The sequence below is a fragment of the Asterias amurensis genome, chromosome 4, assembly GCF_032118995.1.
Source record: "Asterias amurensis chromosome 4, ASM3211899v1".
Taxonomy (NCBI): domain Eukaryota; kingdom Metazoa; phylum Echinodermata; class Asteroidea; order Forcipulatida; family Asteriidae; genus Asterias; species Asterias amurensis.
The window spans coordinates 23,843,631-23,864,560 of NC_092651.1; the positions used below are offsets into that span (position 1 = coordinate 23,843,631).

Genomic DNA, 20,930 nt, shown 5'->3' on the forward strand with positions numbered 1-20,930 from the left:
TTGTGGTTTATTATTTGATATCTATTGTAATGATAATATTCATTTTTGATATGGACCCCTGTGTCAAAAGAAATTTCGCCCCCCCCCCCCAAAAAAAAAAAAAAGGTGGACACGTATTTTATGGGGTTAATTTTAAACTGCTTTGTGTTTTATATTGGAAATTGTTAGACTAGTTTAAGTAAGAAAGGTACTTGGTGCATTTTAGGTTCATTTGATGTACACTGTTTGCAAACTAAACATAATATTGTTCACTACCTATGTTCTTAACTCTTTAATGGAGGTCAATTTTGCCCCAAGTTTCACAGAAAATGAAAGCACTGTACATGTATACTCAGTCGGCAAGTCACTCAATGCATGCAAATTACATGGTTGGGATTCGAACCCACGACTTGTGCATATAACTAGAGCAGATACCTCCAATCATGATTTCTTTAAAATAAAAGTGAACAACTTGCATTTCTTTGAAATTTACCTCACTGAGATTGTTACGTTCACCGTGCCCATTCTTGCCGAGAATCATCTGGGTTAACATAAAAAGGGTGTCTCCCTCCAAAGGATGTTTCATTTACTCCCTTAATCTTGTGAGATAGAACAGGGAGGTATGGGGCAGATGTTCACTAAGCACAAACAGGTGTGGGTTACCGGGGCAACAGCCAGACACAATTCTAAATTCCATGCCCAGAGCGTTTCCCTTGATTTCATGGCACTGGATTCGGATGCTTACATGGTAAAAATTCCAGTAGAAATATTAGGACTAAAACAAAAAACTTGTTAAAATCACATTCTCTGAAAAGGGGGGGGGGGATTACACATCACCCTTTTAATGGTATATTTAAAAGTGGCTTACAAATGCTTTTGCAAACTCCTAAGAGCATACTGATCGAATCGTCAAGTTGAAACCAACGGTTCTTTTCAGAACCACCCCAACTCATTAGAGATAGTCTCTACATGGTGTTACCACAAACCTTTCTATAAACTCCTATTTGTTTTTAGATCTTCTGTTGACTTCCAATTGTTTTCATAGTAATATAAAGTATTTGTAAAGCACCAAAATCCACCAAATTAAGGTGCTCAATGCACACAAGAAAGTAGACAGTCTGCACCCTCACTTGTAGCACCCATTTTGCCACGTCTCTTTAGCCATTCACTGTAGGCCTATCTGTTCTAGAGACCAATACTATGACATATTCCCATAGCTTTTCCCTCCATACTGACTGCACTCTGGAACACCCTACCAGTATATCTTGTTTTGCACCATCTTGCAATATTTTCCTGTTCAAAAGGAATGTGAACAAATACCTTTTTGAAAATATTTGTATGTATGCAAGTTCACCCCTACATGTAACAAGGATAAATGCCACTCTTCGTAAGGGGTTAAATTCTCTTTAAACTTTCCTTCTTTTTCATGTAGCCTTCATATTAGAGTGGCCCTTTGGCCTTGTGAAAACCAACTTTTTGTAGCAAGTTAACAAGTAAAGAACTGCCATGATTTGTCAAAATCTCTTTATTCCTGTTTTGACTCTTGACAATACATGCCTTCCATGTCAGGTACACATGCTGTCTTGACATTAGCCAGTGTTTACCTCACACATCGCTTGGCCGACGTCCAAGTACCTACCTTTCGTTTCTGGCGGAAATTCACAACAAGTGTCCTTAATGGACGCTTCCTCTTTGACTCTCCCGACCAATGATCGTGCCATAGGAGCTCACCTGACCTCGTTTTAAAACAAGCATTGTCTTCCCGTCTTCGTTGACATTTAGTTGTTTTGAATAAAGTCTGGCCAAGTAGAAACACTTTCCTTGTTGGTAAAATTTTCAGAAGATATTAGACTTTCTTATGTAAGGAAAACAGTCATTGCAGTTGTTGGGATTTTAGAATAAATATAAACAGTGCAGGCCTAAAATTTGAGAGGAAAATCCGTAATACTGTAGGGCTTGTAGCTCCAAGAGCTTGCATTGGACTGTTTTTATTTTAACAATTAAGCACGTGGACAAGTAAGAGAAGATTAATCTCATTTATCTCTTTGAGTATCAAATATATTTCATTACTCGACAGAACTGAAAGGTATCTCAAGGTCAACATTTCAACATAATTTGTTTCTGTTTGAAATGTTACACAGCGGTATTGTTATTCAATTGTAAGACACAATACTACTGAACTTGTCTGGGCCCAATTTCATAAAGCCTGTAAGCACAAAAATTTGCTTAGCATGAAATTTCTTCCTAGGTAAAAACAGGATTACCAACCAAATTTCCACATGATTTTCAGGATTTAGCAAACAACAGCTGAATACCAGTATTAAGCAATATGCAACAAATGAAAATTTGTTTGGTAATCCTGTTTTTTTACCAAGGAAGAAATTTCGTGCTAAGCAAATTTTTGTGCTTACAGGCTTTATGAAATTGGGCCCAGGTCATAACTTTACTGGCCTAGTGACACTAAAACCACTGGCCTGTGGCCTGTGGCCTGTGGCCTGTGGCCCAGTATAAAATATTCCAGTCCCACGGTGGCTTCTTGTATGTAGGGCTCAAATCTGTCATGCAGTGACTGACACTCATGGCAATCTAGCCCTGGTATGACGTCAGTCAGTGCATGCAACGGAGGAGTCCAACCTGGGCTAGTGGCAACCTAACGTTCTTGCTCCTGCAGCCGATTTCACAAAACGCTAGGATTAATCCTATCTCGAGTTACTCGTCCCAACTTAGGATGGGTTCAATGTGTCCTAACGTCTAATGGATACGGAACTTAACTCTATTCTAAAGTCCTAATATTCATCCTAAGTTAGGAACACTTTGGTGAAATCGACGGCTGGGGCCAATTTCATAGAGTTGCTTAAGCACAAAAAGCATCTAAGCATAACAAATATATGCTTACCAGAATTGGGATACCAGCCAAGCTACCATGTCATGTGTACAATTTGTGACTGGTATCCTGCCCATTTCTGTCTAGCACCATTTTTTTTAAATAATACTTTTTGCTCTATGGGAGCTCTATGAAATTGGGCCCTAATGATCACTTAGCCACTTACAATATTTATTTCATTATACCATCTCAGCTCCGTTGGGGAGGATGCATCCGGAACTGCCAAATATGTGTTGCGCTTAATCAATCACAAGAACTATCTCTGCCCTTGCAGGTACCTATTTTACCCCTGGGTGAAGACAACTAATTATAGTCAAGTGTCTTGGTCAAGGACTCAAGAGTAATGGCCGAGGTTCAAACCCAACCCCGATGACTTGGCCATAAGAACTTGAGTTTGATACACTTGACTTGTCGGCCACAACATGGAGTTTGTGGAATGAAAACATTTCCCAGTTTTTGTTTTGAAATTTTGATCTGACATTCTGCCATCACTATTTTGAAATCATAAAAGTAGTATAGTTGGGAGCTTAAAGGAACACGTTGCCTTGGATCGATCGAGTTGGTCTTTGAAAAGCGTTCTGTAACCGTTTGTTGTAAAATGTATGGTTAGAAAGATATTGTAAAAGTAGAATACAATTATCTGCACAAATATGCCTTGACATTGCACGGTTTTCTTTTTACCCTGTCGACTAATTTCAAGACCTCAAATTCTAAACTTGAGGTCTCAAAATCAAATTCGTGGAAAATTACTTCTTTCTTGAAAACTACGCCACTTCAGAGGGAGCCGTTTCTCACAATGTTTTATACTATCAACCTCTCCCCATTACTCGTTACCAAGTAAGGCTTTATGCTAATAATTATTTTGAGTAATTACCAATAGTGTCCACTGCCTTTAAGTGAAAAAATCAAACAATAAAAATTGGTGTTTAACTGAAGCCTGAACACCTAAAACACAATAGAAGCAAGAGTTGGGGGGGGGGGACATGGGTCTGTAAAAAAGAATATACAATTTTTGTAAGTTTTTGAAATTTGACCGCCTTGGTAATACTTGGGTGTTTACTATAAAGATTTTTTTGTGCACCCACCTGCAAAGGTTTATACACTGACCCTTTATCCAAAAATCTGCTCTACTTCAAAAAAGCGCACTTCTTAATGACCAGCAGATGGCAATATTTATGACACCTGTTGACCTGCCCTGACCTGACTGCTACCCAAAGTCAGACCAACTTGTTTGTGTGGGTGAATTTTACTTCATTTTACATTAAATGGTATCTAACTTGTTAACATGCAAGCAAAGTTGAAAATTAATTTGAATCCGAATATTTACCAATCACGTCGATTCAGTTGAAAAGTGTGCGTCTAAACAAATAATTATTTGTAAATTTATTTATTTATTAATTTTGTTTATTTTTTGGCATTCAGATCAAATCCCCCTTTAACATACAGAAAACCCCTTACATGTAGAATGTAGAATGTCCAAGATTACACAGTAGGTCTATATAATAATAACACCAATAACGTCAAAAGTCTTATCTTCAAATAAGGTAGTCAAGGCGCTGAGTATCAGAAAGATAGGTTATTGCAGTGATGAATTCTGAGACCCAAATATTTAGCACCTTATAAGAAGGGTTTACAAGGTGCTACAGTGTATACAGCAGCCACAGCCAGAAACACCGGGGCGAACCCCTTCTCTTTTTGATAAGTGCACTGGGTTCTTTTACAGGCGTTACACAACACATGGGACCATCTGAAGGATGAGGCAATGGTTAAGTGTCTTGCTTAAGGACACAAGTGTCACGGTAGGGGATTCGAACCCACTGTCTGCTGATCAGAAACACCGGAGTTTGAATTTGGTGCTCTTAACTGCTCTGCCACGACACTTCCATTATATATTAGCTAATACTGCCTATAGATATGGAAGTGTCATTAATGACGACATTATAGTCAAACGTCAGCCACAAGCTCTTTCGTGTGAAAATAGTCTGATTCTTACAGTCACACACCTGCCTAAATACGTAATAGACATTCCCCGGGAGTTTGCCATGGTCAGCAACGCCAGTCTGAAAAGGTCAGCCAAGTATTCCTTGGAAGTTGCCAGGAAATCTTTGTAGTGTGAAAGGGGCTTTAGTGAAGGAGGGTCCCATGTCAGGATGTGTTGTTAGTAGTTGTAGGCAGAGGTGTGGGTGTGGTGTGCCTCAGGGATGCTGCGGGTTTGATCTGGTTACATAAGATTCATAGTGTGGGGTTGAGGTAGTGATAGGTGTGAGGTTGTGTGGATGTGAGGTTGAAGTTGTCTTCAAAGCATGCGAGCAGCAGTTTCAGGATCTAATGAGTTTGTGATGCTTCATCAGCCAAGAACTTCCACTCTTTCGGGCAATAGGTCCTTTTCTGTAGCATCAGCCCGGGTGTGGAACCAACTCCCACTAACATTCAAGACAAACTTAAAATCTCGCCTGTTCAAACAAGCATACTCACACAATCCTCAGTCCTAATTTGTCTTTCTCTCCTCAAGCGCCATGAGCGCCTTCCTGAGGCAGATACTGGCGCTCTATTAAGTGTTCTTTATTATTATAATTGTGATTATGGTGTGCCCTTAAATGTTGTAATGACTTGCCGGCAGGATCACTTAGCTTGTCATTTCACTAGGCTATCAATTGTTTTATTCGTCCATACATGTGTATTTCAAGGCACTGGACACCTTTATTAATTGTCAAAGACCAGTATTATCACATGGTTTATCCCAACATGCATCAATTAACAAATCTGTGAAAAATTTGACTCAATTGGTCATTGATGTTGCAAGAGAATGATGCTGCAAAAGAATTGATGTTGCAAGAGAAAAAAAACACCATCGTTTCATATTTCTGTGCTTTTGGATGTCAATAAAAGGCTTCAGACCTGAGTTCTTTTAGTATTTGATTGAGAAAAATGCCTCTTTTTTTTTGAAAAACTGTGTTACTTCAGAGCAAGATCCGTTGTTCACAATGTTTTATTCATTGAAAATACTGAAAAACCATATATCTAAATTATTCAACCTTGAAGTTGTTGACCATTTCGGATGATCCCTTAAGATGATCCTTATATTCTTGCTTGTCAGTCGGCCACCTGCACACCCAGTAGAATCTAACCCATGCCATACCCCCCTGGAGACCCTCCGACAAACTTAAGCCTTTCCCCCTCCCCCCCAATCCCGCCACCCTCATTACAGTCCTTAATCCTTAACCATCTGATAGGAAACTTCTAGTGACATGGAGGGGAACAATTGCTTACCGTATTTTCCTGCGGATAAGACGCGTCTTATCTGACTTTTTTGACCCCAAAAACATCGATGCGTCTTATCTTTCGGTGCGCCTTGTCTGCTGACGATTGATTATTTTTTTGATTATCACTGCGTGAAATAAAAAATACCTTCATGTCCACTTCAAATCAACGATCTTTGTGTGAAGAATCCTTACTCAATAATGCGGTCGAACAAGGCTATTCAGACACTGAGACCGTATTTTCGTTCGAACAATGCCGCAATCCCCCAGACGGTCCAGTTATTCCAACAATGCTGCAACGTGTTTATTCCCCATGACCGTGCTTTCATTCCATTAATGCCGCAATGCGTCTAGCTTTCGGAACAGACGTCGGCGGCGTACAAACGTTTTTCTGTGTGGCCGTGTATTCGTTCCGAAAACGATTGACAGTCAATAACTTCATTCACACGTCATTCACCGACCGCTATTATTTGGTAAACTTTGAGGGTTTTTATTGTAGAGAACAACGATCTCTGAAGTGTGCTTTAGGCTGAATATTTATTGCCTCTTTTTAGATGTTTGCTTTTAAAAAGTATTATGAGAACGTAGTTTTATCTTACTAGGATATGATTTGTATTTGTTTGCAATGCCAAATAAAATAATACAACACTAGCCCAAACAATTAGGGAAGAATTTATTTTATTGAATTATTTTATTGCTTCAAAACTTCGGGTAGGAACGGTTGTTAAAATCATGGTTGCCCTTGCATGAACTTGCCTGTAAAATCAACGAGGTCCAAGTTCAGACTCGAAAATATCTCAAAATGACACAGAAAAATAGCGCCAAAACGCAACTCCGAGGGCTGTTATAACACGCAACACAAAAACAAATATCACGCCTGTAGTCGTTGTTACTGTGCGTGTGACAATAAATACAAGAAAAATTGAACGCTAGAGGGCGTTTTGGAACGATGTAGTAGCGTGAGGTTAAACGCCCTCTATTTGTAAAAATTACGCGAACCAGCAATAAACGCATTGAGACAAGACTCGACGTGTCTGGGCTAGACTGGGCCCCTGTCTTTATCCGCAAGGATAAAGACGGGTCCCTGCCACTAGATCCAGTGATTCCCATTGGATACACTGAACGTGCAGCGACATAGATGCCCAAATAGTCACTGCTCTCAAGTCCGCAATGGAATTTGACTGCGTATGTATACGGTCAGGCTATGTCTGGGCATGCTTTGGATCCGCAGTCACGTGGGAATTTTGGCGCATTTCCAGGCAGCGCAAATGCGAGGGCGTAGCGCAATCCGTCGGCGCACATCGCTCAATACGATGCCCACGTGTCTCCAACATCTGTTGTGCAATCTCGAGATTGAGCAGCGCAATGCACAGTGTACATGAGCATATTAATGTGCATGCAGCGACATCCCGGCCGTACGATACATTACTACAAACACACGCTACGTCCGTCTGTCGTTGCAATGTATCTGTATCAGCAAGGATCCTCGTTGTGGGACGTCGGATGTCCAGCAGGAAGGCATTGTGTTCACGTTGCAAATAAAATTAACTTCAGACAGTGCGTGGACCATGGTTTCTGCCCGCTGATTGGGCCGAACTTGGTGTTATTAACAATATACAGCGTTGGCTGATAGGATAAAGGTCGGTATACGTAGGTTCTCAAAGGCAACAAATTACGTCTTTGTGTCAATGTACCGACACCGGGTGGCGCCAGGTGTTCTTTTGTGTGCGGTTAAACGTGCGCCTTGTGCGGCGGTGCGTCTTGTCTGCTGACGTTTGAATTTTTTTGGGTCACTTTAGCGTCCTGCGCCTTGTCCGCCGAGCGTCTTATCCGCAGGAAAATACGGTAAGTGGCCCTTTCCCCAGCCTCACTTCCCAAGGAAAACACAACAGACGGACTGCCGAAGGGGGGCTACTGACTTGGAGGACGAAGACCTGTCATTGATGATATTCTTCCCACTTATGTCTTTCATGGATAGTGTTGTTTCTGAAAAGAACCGGTGTTTTTTTTAGAACCAACACTACTCAAAAGAGATTTTCTCATGGTGTTACCGCAAACCTCACAAGTATCATACTACCATCCTGCACAGTTTCAAATCCTACTAACTTAAATCTGGTTTCTGATTGTTTGACCCTCAGAAAATTGATACAAATTGGTATCAAACCCATTTATATATATGGCATCCACAATTCCCTGTCATTCATGTATCTTGTTTGGCCCTCGACCCCTGCCGTCGATTTCACAAAGAGTTAGGACTCGTCTTATCTCGAGTTAGGACGAGTAACTCACTTAGGATAAATCCTAAGGTCTGCATGCTACAGTGCAGGGTTGGGAGTCGTCCTTAGTCCTAAGATTAATCTTAAGTTAGGAAGAGTTTTGTGAAATCGATGACTGTTAAATGTTGTCTTTCATTGCACGGTCTACGCTCTAGCTGGTTGGCATGGTTGGCTTGTGCGTAAAGCGCTCGCCTCTGACCAAGGTGACCCCGGTTCGGGGCCATTTGTGAGTTGAGTTGTGCGTTGGTTCTCTGCTGTGCCACGGGGGTTTTCCTTCTTCGAGGAAAAAAATCAACACTTTTTATCTTTGGCTGTGCTCCGTGGTCATAATGAGTTGATGTGGCTGGCAGCCATAGGCGCCCTTGCATGCCAGCTTCTCGAACACGTTGTAGCTGCGTCCTTCGCAATTCAGCTCTTAGCTGGGAGTAAGGATGATTAGCCCCCCCCCCAAGTTGTTATAATTAATTATTAATTATTATAATTATTATTTAAATTATTATTATTATAACAACATTGAGCGAGGGAAAGGTGAAAGGTACATTTATTGTCATGTGCCTCAAAACTTTTGGCTGGGATAGTAGGTCTGCTGCCCTTGTACTCAATAAACTTGTTCTACTTTTTGTCCATGATGGAGCAAATCAATTACATGTAATCAAAAGGTGACCATAACCTGATAACAAGTTTCTTTTTGTTGTAAATTTATCATACCTAATATTGATGATTTTTTTTTACATTTGATAGTTTCATGCCTGATTTGGGTACAGAAGTGATTGTAAAATTACTTTTACACATAAGAACTGCCTCTAGCTACCAGGCAACCTTGGTAGTCTAGTTGGTAAGACACTGCTCTAGAATTGCAAGGGTCGTGGGTTCGAATCCCACCCAAATAACATGCCTGTGATATTTTTTTCACAGGATTCGGGAAAGTACTGAGTATACAGGTTAACACACATCGGTGTATGGGTAAAAAACAAAAAACAAAATTAATATACTTTTACACTTAATTTCAATCATACATTTTGGTTAATGGTAGGTTAATTCATTACCAGATAGCAAGATTGCCAATGAGGATTAGGAGCATGACAAGATGGTGAAGGAATTATATCGTTGGTTTGCTTAATGAATATAGCGCCCTCACACTTTGCCATGTGTCCAGCTGGCCTGCTTTGTTGAAAAGAGTTCACTTGAATGACCATCCAATTGAAGAAAAAAATCCTTAAAGGAACACGTTGCCTTGTATCGGTTGAGTTGGTCTTTAAAAAGCGTTTGCAACCGTTTGTTATAAAATGCATATGGTTAGAAAGATGTTTTAAAAGTAGAATACAATGATCCACACAAACTCGCCTCAAAAATTTGACTCCCATAAATGGCCGACCGTGTTAGTCGATGAGGTAAAAGGAAAACCATTTCGAGTGATACTTGTGTGGATCATTACATTCTACTTACTTTCTAATCATATATGCATTTCATAACAAACGGTTTCAAATACTTTTCAAAGACCAACTCGTCCGATCCAAGGCAACGTGTTCCTTTAAAACTGAATTTTGGATGGGTTGGCAGGAGGTTTGCTTGTTCGTTTGCGTACTTCTCGTTACTAGGCTTTTTTGCCTACATAACTATAGTGCAGAAATACGGCACTTGCACAATAAGCAGAGAATGGTAAGCGCAGAATTGTATGGTAAGCAGAGCCATGAGATTGGGCTCTAATGGATTCGTAACAAAATTCAAAAATTCAATTAAAAAAAAAACAGTGTCAACTTGGTATTAAAACAAAGATCATTTTTCAGTTAATAGCAGTTCTACATACAGCCTGAAGTGGTGTAACCAGACTTATTTATTTGGAGGGGTAGGGGTAAATACATTTATTAATTTTAAGCAACGGTATACAGCCATTGATACGGTTTTAGGTTTACATCTATTCTACCCCCAAAGGAAAATAGTCCAACCCCAAAGGAGAATAGAAATGTATGGAACCATTCATTTCTTTCTATCTCTTTTTTTGTTGTTGTGGGGGGTCCAAAAGAGTTAAGGGTTCTTCCCCCCCCCCACCCCACCTATGGTTACACCCACTGTAGGCAACGCACAGGATTTTATATTCATTGGCCTGAATCCTGGCAGTAAACCACGTCACAGATAGAAATTTTCTTTGAGTAAACTTCCTCGTTCAGAGGGGAATTCCCTCCCATGGGATTGTTCTGATGTTGTTTATAGGAGGACTTCTATTTTGAGTGGAATTTCCAAATTGTACGTTGATGTACATTTCCTTGGTGTTATTTAGCATTTCCTGAGCTCTCCAACAATCACTCAAAAAGGATTGTGGATGGTTTGGGATCCCTCTCAAGTACACAAACAACAAATGTCTCGAAAACTTTCTTTTCGTTTATCACTTTAATGTCTAAGAATTTGCCAGCATGTCAGGAAATAGTTGGTACAAATTACTACTTCCTGTTGTTAGTAAAAGACGGTCTTACCCCGAAGCGATTTTGGCAGTGTCTGATTTGACCTGAAACAGTAGAGGCCAATGCCATTTTGTGTCCGGCCAAGTAGAAAATATTGCTCAGCTTGACTTGGTTAAAGGCAGCTAAAAGGGTCTACTGTGGGATTAGTTTTGCGGTTAACTCTGAGCAACGACTGCATTTCATGCAAAAGGAACACTTCAGTATATGAGACGGTGTTCTACCATCTTAAAGAAAATGATGTAAAAAGTGAAACGTGGGGTCTTCTTTGAGAATGCCTTGGACTAGTGCCTTCTTTGATATGACCCTAGACAATTTCCGTTTTGACTCTCTCTGATAATAAGAGTTGTTAGATTATTGAGCTACTTTCTCCGAGCTGGTAAGCAGAAAGTATCTCTTATCTGCTAAGCTGCAATTTATCATTAGAGAAACACTAAAAAATACTAAAAAATATGTAGCATTTGGGCTACCTGATCATGCTCAAGCAAAACTCACTGAGCCCAACTTTCAATGAACACATCAGATTTCTTATATTGTTAAAAATTCTTGTGCAACAGAAACAGGTCACAAGCCAAAATACCACATCGTGTCTGATTCCTTGCTAAGTTTTTGCTTAGCAGAAGTATAAACTAAACACAATTTTCTTTCATGAAATTGGGTCCTGACTATAAATTATGTTCTCAGCAAAAAGTGTATGTTTTAGGAGATTTTAAAGAAACAATATGAAATATGCACTATAGGGTGTCGTTGCGCCGAGTGGATAAGAGCACCGAACTCAAGCTCTGATGCTTCTGTTCAGCAGAGTGTGGGTTTGAATCCCGGTTGTGACACTTGTGTCCCTGAGCGCAAGACACTATAAATGCTTCTCTCCACCTGGGGGTAAATGGGTACCTTTGAGGGCAGAGATGGTTCTTGTGATTGGTTTAGCCTTGTAGCGCATATAATTGTCGCACAGGCTGTATACTCCCCAGGGAGCTGTGATGGTTTAAGGAATGATTTAAGGCCCAGTGACCAGGGGTAATAATGTCTGAAGCGCTTTGAGACACATGTGAAAAGCACTAGATATAAAAACGGGTTATTATATTATATTATTATTATATATTTCAGACAGTTTTGATCAAGGTTTTATTACTTTTTTTCTGTTAATCCTGTTTATAGCTTACAGTGAGCGATGGTGTCGTCTCCGTGGAAACCTCCTCTTCTACTTCAAAGGTCGTGACCTCATGTCTGAACCCCAGGGCGTGGTCATCTTAGAGCAGTGCTTCATCAAGGAGGAGTATGGGGAGATACAGTCCTTTGCATTCTGTGTCGGTGAGTTTGTTTAATATTGACCTGAAAATAGTGTGTCTTGGCTGAGCTCGATGTAGAGCATCGAACCCAAGTTTTGATGACCGAGTGTGGATTTGAATCCTGGGCCCAATTTCATAAAGCCTGTAAGCACAAAAACTTGCTAAACACAGAATAATATTGCTTAGCAGAATCAGGTTATTAGCCCACAATACACTTGCACTGTTGTGGCTGGTGCCCGACTCACGTTTTACTTGGCAAAGAAATTTGTCAAGCAGTATTTTCTGCTTAACAACTTTATGAAATTGAGCCCTGGTTGTGACGCTTGTGTGCATGGGCATGACAGTTAACTTTAATTGCTTCTCACCACCCAGGAGTAAATTGGGAACTGCAAGGGTGTCATCTTCAAACATTATTACGACGGACTATTCCTTGTTTATTTAGCAGACGAACAAGAAACAATTCCCTCGTACCCGCGGTTGTTTCGTACACAGCGCTGGAAATCAACCAACGCTGGGAACGATCAAGGTGATGTACACCGGTGTACATCACTTTTCATGTTACCCAGCCCGTCGAGTCATGTAACATGCGTTTTGTTGCATGTCACATGATTGGTTCTCGACCAATCAAACTTCGCAGTTTGTTACCGAGGTATAATAATATGTAGTGCATCATGGAACCTTTAATATGATGGACATTACTTCCATACAGGATGTCGACAGTGTTTACATGATTCATGGTATCTCGGATTGGAACTTGGGAGTGGCACTTTGGGTGGCAGACCATCTGTTTGATTCCGTCTCAATCTACTAATTGTAGCATTTGCAATGAAAAGTTGTCCATATGTTTCATTGACTAGTTGGCATCAAACCATTAAAACATGTTTTTGTACTTGTAGTTATTTCTCGTACAAGGGGGGATGTCGTACATGTACTTGCAGTGATTTCTTGTACAAGTAAGGATTTCTTGTTCCTGTACTTGTTGTAGTAATTTCACGAACAAGTAGGGATTGCTTGTATGTGTACTTATACTTGGAACTTGGGAGTGGCACTTTGGGTCGCGGACCATCTGTTTGATTCCGTCTGAATCTACTAATTGTAGCATTTACAATGAAAAGTTGTCCATATGTTTCATTGACTAGTGGGCATCAAGCCATGACAGTTTCTTGTACTTGTACATAGTTATTTCTCGTACAAGGAGGGATTTCTTGTTCCTGTACTTGTTGTAGTAATTTCATGTACAAGTCGGGATTGCTTGTATGTGAGCTTGTACAATTTGTATTTGTTTCTCGTGCAAGTGGGTATTTCTCGAACAAGTTTGTAGTTTCTCATACAAGCAGGGATTTCATGTACCTGTAGGTATCAGGATTTCAGGTATTTTAAAGTCACCTGGAAGTGGTATTTTTTCAAAATAAAGCTTTTGTCACTAATATATGTGTTTTGATGAGTGGAATGTAAATAAACTAAGGTTTTAAAAAATCAGTTCTTATGTTATTTACAAGTTTAAGAGTAGACCCCGACCCGAGAGGGCGCTGTTCGTAAATCGAGGCAGACTTTGCCTGTAATGCATAGAGTAAACACAATTGCAAAGTACATGTACAGACCAAGTCGTGAGTTTGTACGTTTCAAAAAAGTGTATTGCTGCTGAATGCAGAAAAACACTTTTTGAAATGTACAAACTCACGACTTGGACGTACATGTACTTTGCACGTGTGTTAACTATACGCATTGCAGGCAAAGTCGGCCTCGAATGACGTCACAAAAGGGGTAGGCGGAGTCAGCCCCCAAACAACTTTATATGTTTTTTAAACACATAAATCGTGACAAACAATTACTACAAAAATTGTTTTATTGTTCGTAAGCATATACTCTTATGTTTGAAAGAAAAAAAATTCTATTTCCAGGTGACTTTAAGTAAAGATTTCTTGTACTATGAAGTAACTCTTAAAGCCATTGGACACTTTTGGTAAACAGTAATGTCCAAGGCCCACACTTCGTGTATCACAACTTGTATATAAAATAACAAACCTGTGAAAATTTAAGCTCATTTGGTCATCGGAGTCGGGAGAAAATAACGCATGACACATGTTTAAAATAAATCCGTAGTTCTTGATATATCGAGAATTGATATTGTTTAAATGTTTTCTCAAAATGTAAAGGATTTCATGGAATAAAATAGTTCAAGAGAAGTCTTTCACCATTACCTTCTGTAAACCCTGTAAGTTATTTGTAAATCTGTGAACTTTTTTTTCTTTTTTTCCCTGTACCGAAAGTAGAATGGCTTTAAATACAGGTAGTGATTTTTGGCTCTTGTGGTTGCCGGTACAAGTAGGGATTTCATGTGGATGTAGTGTTTTTTCATGAATGTAGGAACTTCTCACACTTCCTCAAACTGTGCGGTTATTTCCCGGTCGGGTTGGTGTAGTGGTATCTTTCCTCTTCTACCCCTTCTAGGAACCTGGTTCAAATCCTGCCATGGCCACTATGTGGATTGGGTTTCAGTCCCTACCTAGCTGACTGCTTGGGGTTTTCCCTGAAATATTTATCTGGGGTTTTCCTCCCACATCTAAAACTGAAACTTCCTTCCGTGTCTTCTTTCCATTTGGTTCGTGGCTGGTACAGTGATTAAGTCACCTTTTTGAGAGCCCTTGGCGTCACAACCAGAATAAATGGAAACGAAACAAGGGAAGAAATCAAAATTCAAACTTCATAGACCTCAAATGATTGCCTGCCAGAAACTCTTCCCTTTTGAATGATTGTAGTAGTTATTTTAATCACCGTGTTCATTCATGTTTCAGTGTGATCCACCTGCTTGCATTCACCTGTTTAATTGCCTCTAGTGAGTGAAACAAAGAGAGTTCAGACAATATCGTCCCCTCCCATCCAGCACTCATAGTGACTGTACTAAGACTAAAAACTGTCATACAACAATTCCTTGAAACCAAGCATGCATGCGATTCGTCAGGAGTTTTACTAATTTCAGGAGTTTTCATGTATTCCTTTTGTCTTCTGAAGATGTGGAACTTGCCATTGATGGAAAAAAAAAAAATTAGGCCATGGTTGAACTAGCGGCTACGGCTGCAGCCATTTGTAAGGCTATTGCTATGCGAATAACTGATTTACTTGATTTTAAAGCCTCAGCCGCAGCCACTTATTCAGACCCCTCCTTAGGCTGCGACTTAATTGGAGGCTACAGCTACATGTTGGGTTAGATTTCCTATTGAAGTACATGTATCGGACATCCTTTGCTACCCCCCCCCCCTACAAATGTAGCACAAGTCAAAGCTGTAACTGCCAATCAGATATGGCCTTACATGGACTCGCAGGGGTCGAAATTGCCACTAGCCCGCTAGCCCAGGACTACCAGATTTACAGCCGGGCTACTCATTTTTCCAGTTTGATAGCCCGACGGGCTAGTGGAAAAATAATGCAAAAATCATCATCACAAACAATAAAGAACTATGTTATTGGTGTATTGTAAAGTTTGAGCCGTGACGCGAGACATAATGTGTCTTTCGGGCTACCAAATTCTAATCAGGGCTACTAAAAATTATTGGTCACTAGCCCTGCTGACTACCATGGAATACACTTAATTTCGACCCCTGGACTCATAGCTGTGTTCAAACTTTAAGTGTTACATTTTGTGTTGATGTCGGGATTCTCATCTGTGTACAATCACATTCACACCAGTGGCCATGATCCGTCACTTCTCTATGCAGGCCTAATAGGAAGTGTCATGGCCGAGCGGTTAAGATCACCCAATTCAAACTCTGGTGTTTCTGATCAGCAGAGTGTGTGTCCATAAGCAAGACACTTGACCATTGCTTCGTCCTTCAGATGGGACTTAAAGCCGTTGGTCCCATATGTTGTGTAACACATGTAAAAAAAATCCAGTGCACTTATCGAAAAGAGAAGGGGTGCGCCCCGGTGTTCCTGGTTGTGGCTGCTGTATGCGCCGTAGCACCTTGTAAACCCTTATAAGGTGCTAACTAATTGGGTCTCTAAATTCATCACTGCATAACCTATCTTTCTGAAAGTTTGTATATACTCAGCGCCTTGAGTACCTTGTTTGGTAGATACGTGCGCTATATAAGACTTCGATATTATTATTATTATTATTAATATCATGGCACTGCTTAGTGCAAAATTGTGCACACTTAGAGCGCACTGTAAGAGCAAATCAACTATAACCGCATCAGGAAACAATACCCTCTTCAAAGCACTATATTTATGTAACAATGTATCTTCTAAAACCAAAAGTTCCCAATGACTCAAGTTACACATGAATGTACAGCAAATGTTCCTACAGTCGTAATTGAAATCCAATTAATGCGACTCAAGTTTCTTTGAAATCCATTGTGTATAGCATTACTGGATTGACGGCACATGGTGTATCGTATCAGCTTTTAAGTGTGAACATTAAAGCTTGAGATTATTATGATGAGTGTGTGAAATTCCTCCAGTTAAATCTGTTGGGAAGTTTGTTGCCAAGTCATCTGGGCAAGTCTCTCCAATGTAACCTACTTTTGTGGATGAACTCAAAAATGAATATGATTTGCCACTTTTTTTCATTCCCTTATTCAACTCCATGGAGTGTTGTAACCCAGTAACTTTTCTTCAAGTCAAGTCAAGACGCAAGTCATTTTTGCTCAAGTCAAATCAAGTCACAAGTCACATAGTGTCCCAAAATAAGTCCACTCTCATTAAGTTGTGACAAACCTTAGGTAAAATAAAATATTTTTGTCAACTACCTTTGTTTTGCCCCCCGGCCCTGCTGTTTCATACTTCTTCTTTTTCTGTTCTTCTTTTTCCTACTTTTTTAGGGGTGTGTTTTTGTTTAATAAATGTATTAGAAGCTTTCGTGCTTGCAAGCTTTCACGCTTTGAGCTCATACATGAAGTTAAAGGAACGTTACAGAATTGGTAAGAAGACAAAATCATGAAGATCACAGATTTACATCAAACTTACACGGTCTAATGATGATGTCAGTAGAAAACATCTCTAAATAATTTAACTTCGCGTTTGGAGTTCATCGCTCAGTGAGCGTTTTATTCATTTTTTGTTTGCATCAATGTAATGCAAAATTTGTCATCGGTTTTTTACTATTTTCTCATGACCCAGCTGGCCGATCGATCTCAAACTTCTACAGGTTTGTCAGTTTATGTGTATGGTGGATTACAAAAAGTGCTTACACTGCCAGCAACTGTTTTGTTAGCAAAACCAATTCTGTAATGTTCCTTTAAGTTGTTTTTTTCAACAGCCTGTCATATCCCTGCTCTCACAAATTCAGCCAAAAGTTTACTTCCTCTTTTTCATAACAAAAAAGATAACTAGACATGATTGCATTTGTGCACAAATGCATAGCTGTTTTGTTAATAACATTTTCAAGTTAATCAACTGAATTTAAACTCTTGTTGTATTCAAAGCAGTTATGATGACACATATCCAGTCTATAAAAAAAAAATTAGTGTACCATGTTCAGTTAGCAATTTATTTACTTAAAGGTGCAAAAATTTAAAAAAATCATAAACAAATCATGTTATTCACAATTCACAAGAACTTGCCAATATCTAACAACCTACCAAGTTTCAATGTGATCACATCATTACTTCGGGAGTTATTTAAGTTCAAAAAGTGCACCTTTAATGCCACGTCACGTGACTCCCCAATGACGTCATTGATCTGAAACTTCCCACATATGATACCTGCCTGACAGTCAACATTTGTGTAAATTTTAAACTTCACCACACACATCTTAAGATAACCACACCAGAGTCGGCTCTGGCCAATCTCATAAGCCATTTTGAGTATGGCGGACGTGATAGGAGTGTACTGTTTAGTTTGGGTGTATATCCACAAATTTACCCAAACCTTATAGTGTTGTAGCATTGTGTTCGCCATATCTCAAAAAGGCTTAATAATCCATTCCACCCACTCTGAATAATCTACTCAGTCCTTAGTCTAGAAACGCAAATCCACAAACCCACAGATGTTAGTCAGAACTCCATTTTGTGGTTTTGTGGAAGGGGCGCGGTTGGTTTTAGTATTTTTATCACTCTGCCTAGATGTACTCTGCGTCCCAGGAAAATTTTGTTGAAGTAAATATAAATATATTATTAATCAGGATAAAGTATTAGGTAATGTTGAAAAACTAATAACTAGATGCCAGTCTTTCTTTTGGGACCAAGAATAATTCATTTGGTTTTACCATACATTGAATATCTCATCTTAAAGGTTAGTTTTAGGTATTGAACTTCACAGAGCCGTCTTCAATGTCCCTAATTCTGTTTCGTTGGTCACGCCTTCCATTAAGGCCAATAGGGAGCCCCATATTCCTTATTTACTGCTGTGTAGAAATTCTGTTTGTAAATTCCATGAACATGAGGTTACATCCTCTCTACCAAGGGCAGGCTATATTCTGAAGATTGTCTACTTTTGTCTGAACAGTGATTAAACCCCTCCTGAGTTTTAATTTCCTGAGAACAAGCTGATGTGGTTTTATTCCCATGCTTTAATGGAAGAAATCAATTTACTTGAACAGGATGCTCATCTTATTGGACTTAAAGAATTTGGGTACCTTTTCAAAATGTCCATAGATTTTCATTAAACTTACAGGGTTTGAAGATTATGATAGTGGAAAGCTTCCCTTCAAATTTACTTACTGAGGTGCTGTAGTTTTCGAGAAATGAATAAAACAATGTCATGAAAATACGTTTGTAAATGATTAAAATAATTTTCGTCTCATGAGACGAAAATTATTTTCATGACATTGTTTAACTCATTTCACAAAGCTAAAGCACCTCAGCACGTAATATTTTCAGGGAAGCTTTCTACTATCATTATCTTCAAACTGTGTAAGTTTAGTGTAAATCTGTGGACATTGTGTTTTTTTGTCCTACAAAAGTTACATAGACCCTTTAATGGAAGAAATCAATTAGCTTGAACCGGATGCTCGTCTTATTGGACTTAATGCCGATTGCGTCTCCGCATCCCACTCATTTACAGAAACTAGGATTAGTGTTCACCGGGGATTGCCAGGGCTTTAATGTCAAGAAATCTCTACTAAACAGCGCTTGAGTTCCCTTGTACATGTATTGCAGAGCAAAATACTACACAAAATGTTTCAGTTGCTACTCATAAATCACCCCTTTCTTCCTTAATAGTTGGTATTCAGTGTGCACAAAATTAGTTCACGCTATTGTTTTGCTATGCAAAATTGCTTGTGAAATCGCTCCCTGCTACAATGGCTTATTGCTGCTCAGCAGATATGAGCCGGATACCAGTCACAGATTTTACATGTGACATGGTAGTTTGACTGGTAACCAGATTCTGGTTGACATAAGTTTGTTGTGCTTAGCTTTTTTGTGCTTAAGCAGCTCTGTGAGATTGGGCACAGGTCTTAACTTTCACATTATATAAAACCATTATGTCTGTCTGTTTTCTTTTTTCATTTTATATTGTCCTCATGTTTAGACCCTTAGATTCTTTCTCATTGACAAAGTAAATCAAGGATCTCTTTGTTATCTCTTTATATTTTATTTTTTAATGAGATACTGCCTAACATCACATGGCAGGACGGCCATTTCCTCGGCCATTTCAAGGAAATGGCTACGGTACACTTAACTGAACATCACAGAATTGTTTTTTGCTAACAAGACAGTTGCTGGCAGTGTAAACACCTCATGTAATCCACCATATACATAAACTGACGAACCTGTAGAAGTTTGAGATAGATCAGCTATCTGGTTCACAAGAAAATGATGACACATTTTGCAAACTCCAAACGAGAAATTAGTTAATTTATTTCTCATCAAATATGACATTTCAGACAGAAATATTTTAAGGGATCTTTTAATGTAAGTTTAAAGTTTTATCTATAATCTTAGACGATTTTTTTTCTTACCAATTCTGTAATGTTCCTTTAACTAAAATTGTTTTCCGAAGATGCAGACTTAAAAGTCTCTAAAAAGCATAAAATAGAGGCAAAATATTTACACGATTACTAATATCTTCAGTCAAGCTTTGTATCAAATGTGTGCACTTTTATTGATACTGAAGAGTGGGGGGTTGAGGGGTTGAAATATAAGTAGGATTTGAAACTTTGCATGGTGGAAATACGATATGGAAAGGTTTGCGGTAACACCATGTAATGACTATCTCTAATGAGTTGGGGTGGTTCTGAAAAGAACCGTTGGTTTCAACTTGACGTTCCGATCAGTATGCTCTGATCATCTTCTGGAGAAAAAAAGACGATCAGAGCATACTGATCAGAGCATACTGATCGAAACGTCGAGTTGAAACCAACGGTTCTTTTCAGAACCACCCCAACTCATTAAGGTTGAAATATGTTTCTGGAAAGTCTCCAAACGGACTAAATGGAATCTGTCTGACATTCACGTTATGATTCATGATGATAGTTGCCCTAAAGAGCCCTCTCATAGGAAATGGATAAATCTATCATAAACCTCATCAATCAACTCGCTTTAATCAACAGTTCTCACTTGTAATTACCTACCATTGCTCCTTTGAAGACGAACGGTTTCAACTCTATGACTACATGCCTCAAAATAACCCACGACACCAACAGCAGTTGCTGTGGTGCCCTCAGCAAGGTTCCTTTACAAGCTTACATTTTTCCGCATAGAAGTGCTTCTTACCGGAGGAAAATTGATGTGCCCCTTTAAGAGCGACTACTTCACTTTTTTGCCCGAAAATTATTTTAGTTTTTATCAGTGGTTTCAAAATACGCTTATAATAGGTTGTTTGGTATCAAGTTTATATCATTATAA

The 20,930-nt window shown here is 39.3% G+C and overlaps 1 protein-coding gene across 4 annotated transcripts in view; it reads left to right on the plus strand.

Moving 5' to 3' along the window:
• The window catches only part of LOC139936752 (inositol polyphosphate-4-phosphatase type I A-like), a 104,968-nt gene that overhangs the window by 29,013 nt on the left and 55,025 nt on the right, over positions 1 to 20,930 (plus strand). For all 4 annotated transcript variants that reach the window (XM_071931662.1, XM_071931664.1, XM_071931663.1 and 1 more), the window contains one exon: positions 12,014 to 12,166. In XM_071931662.1, coding sequence (XP_071787763.1) covers positions 12,014 to 12,166 — 153 coding nt within the window. The remainder of the gene's footprint in view (positions 1 to 12,013; positions 12,167 to 20,930) is intronic.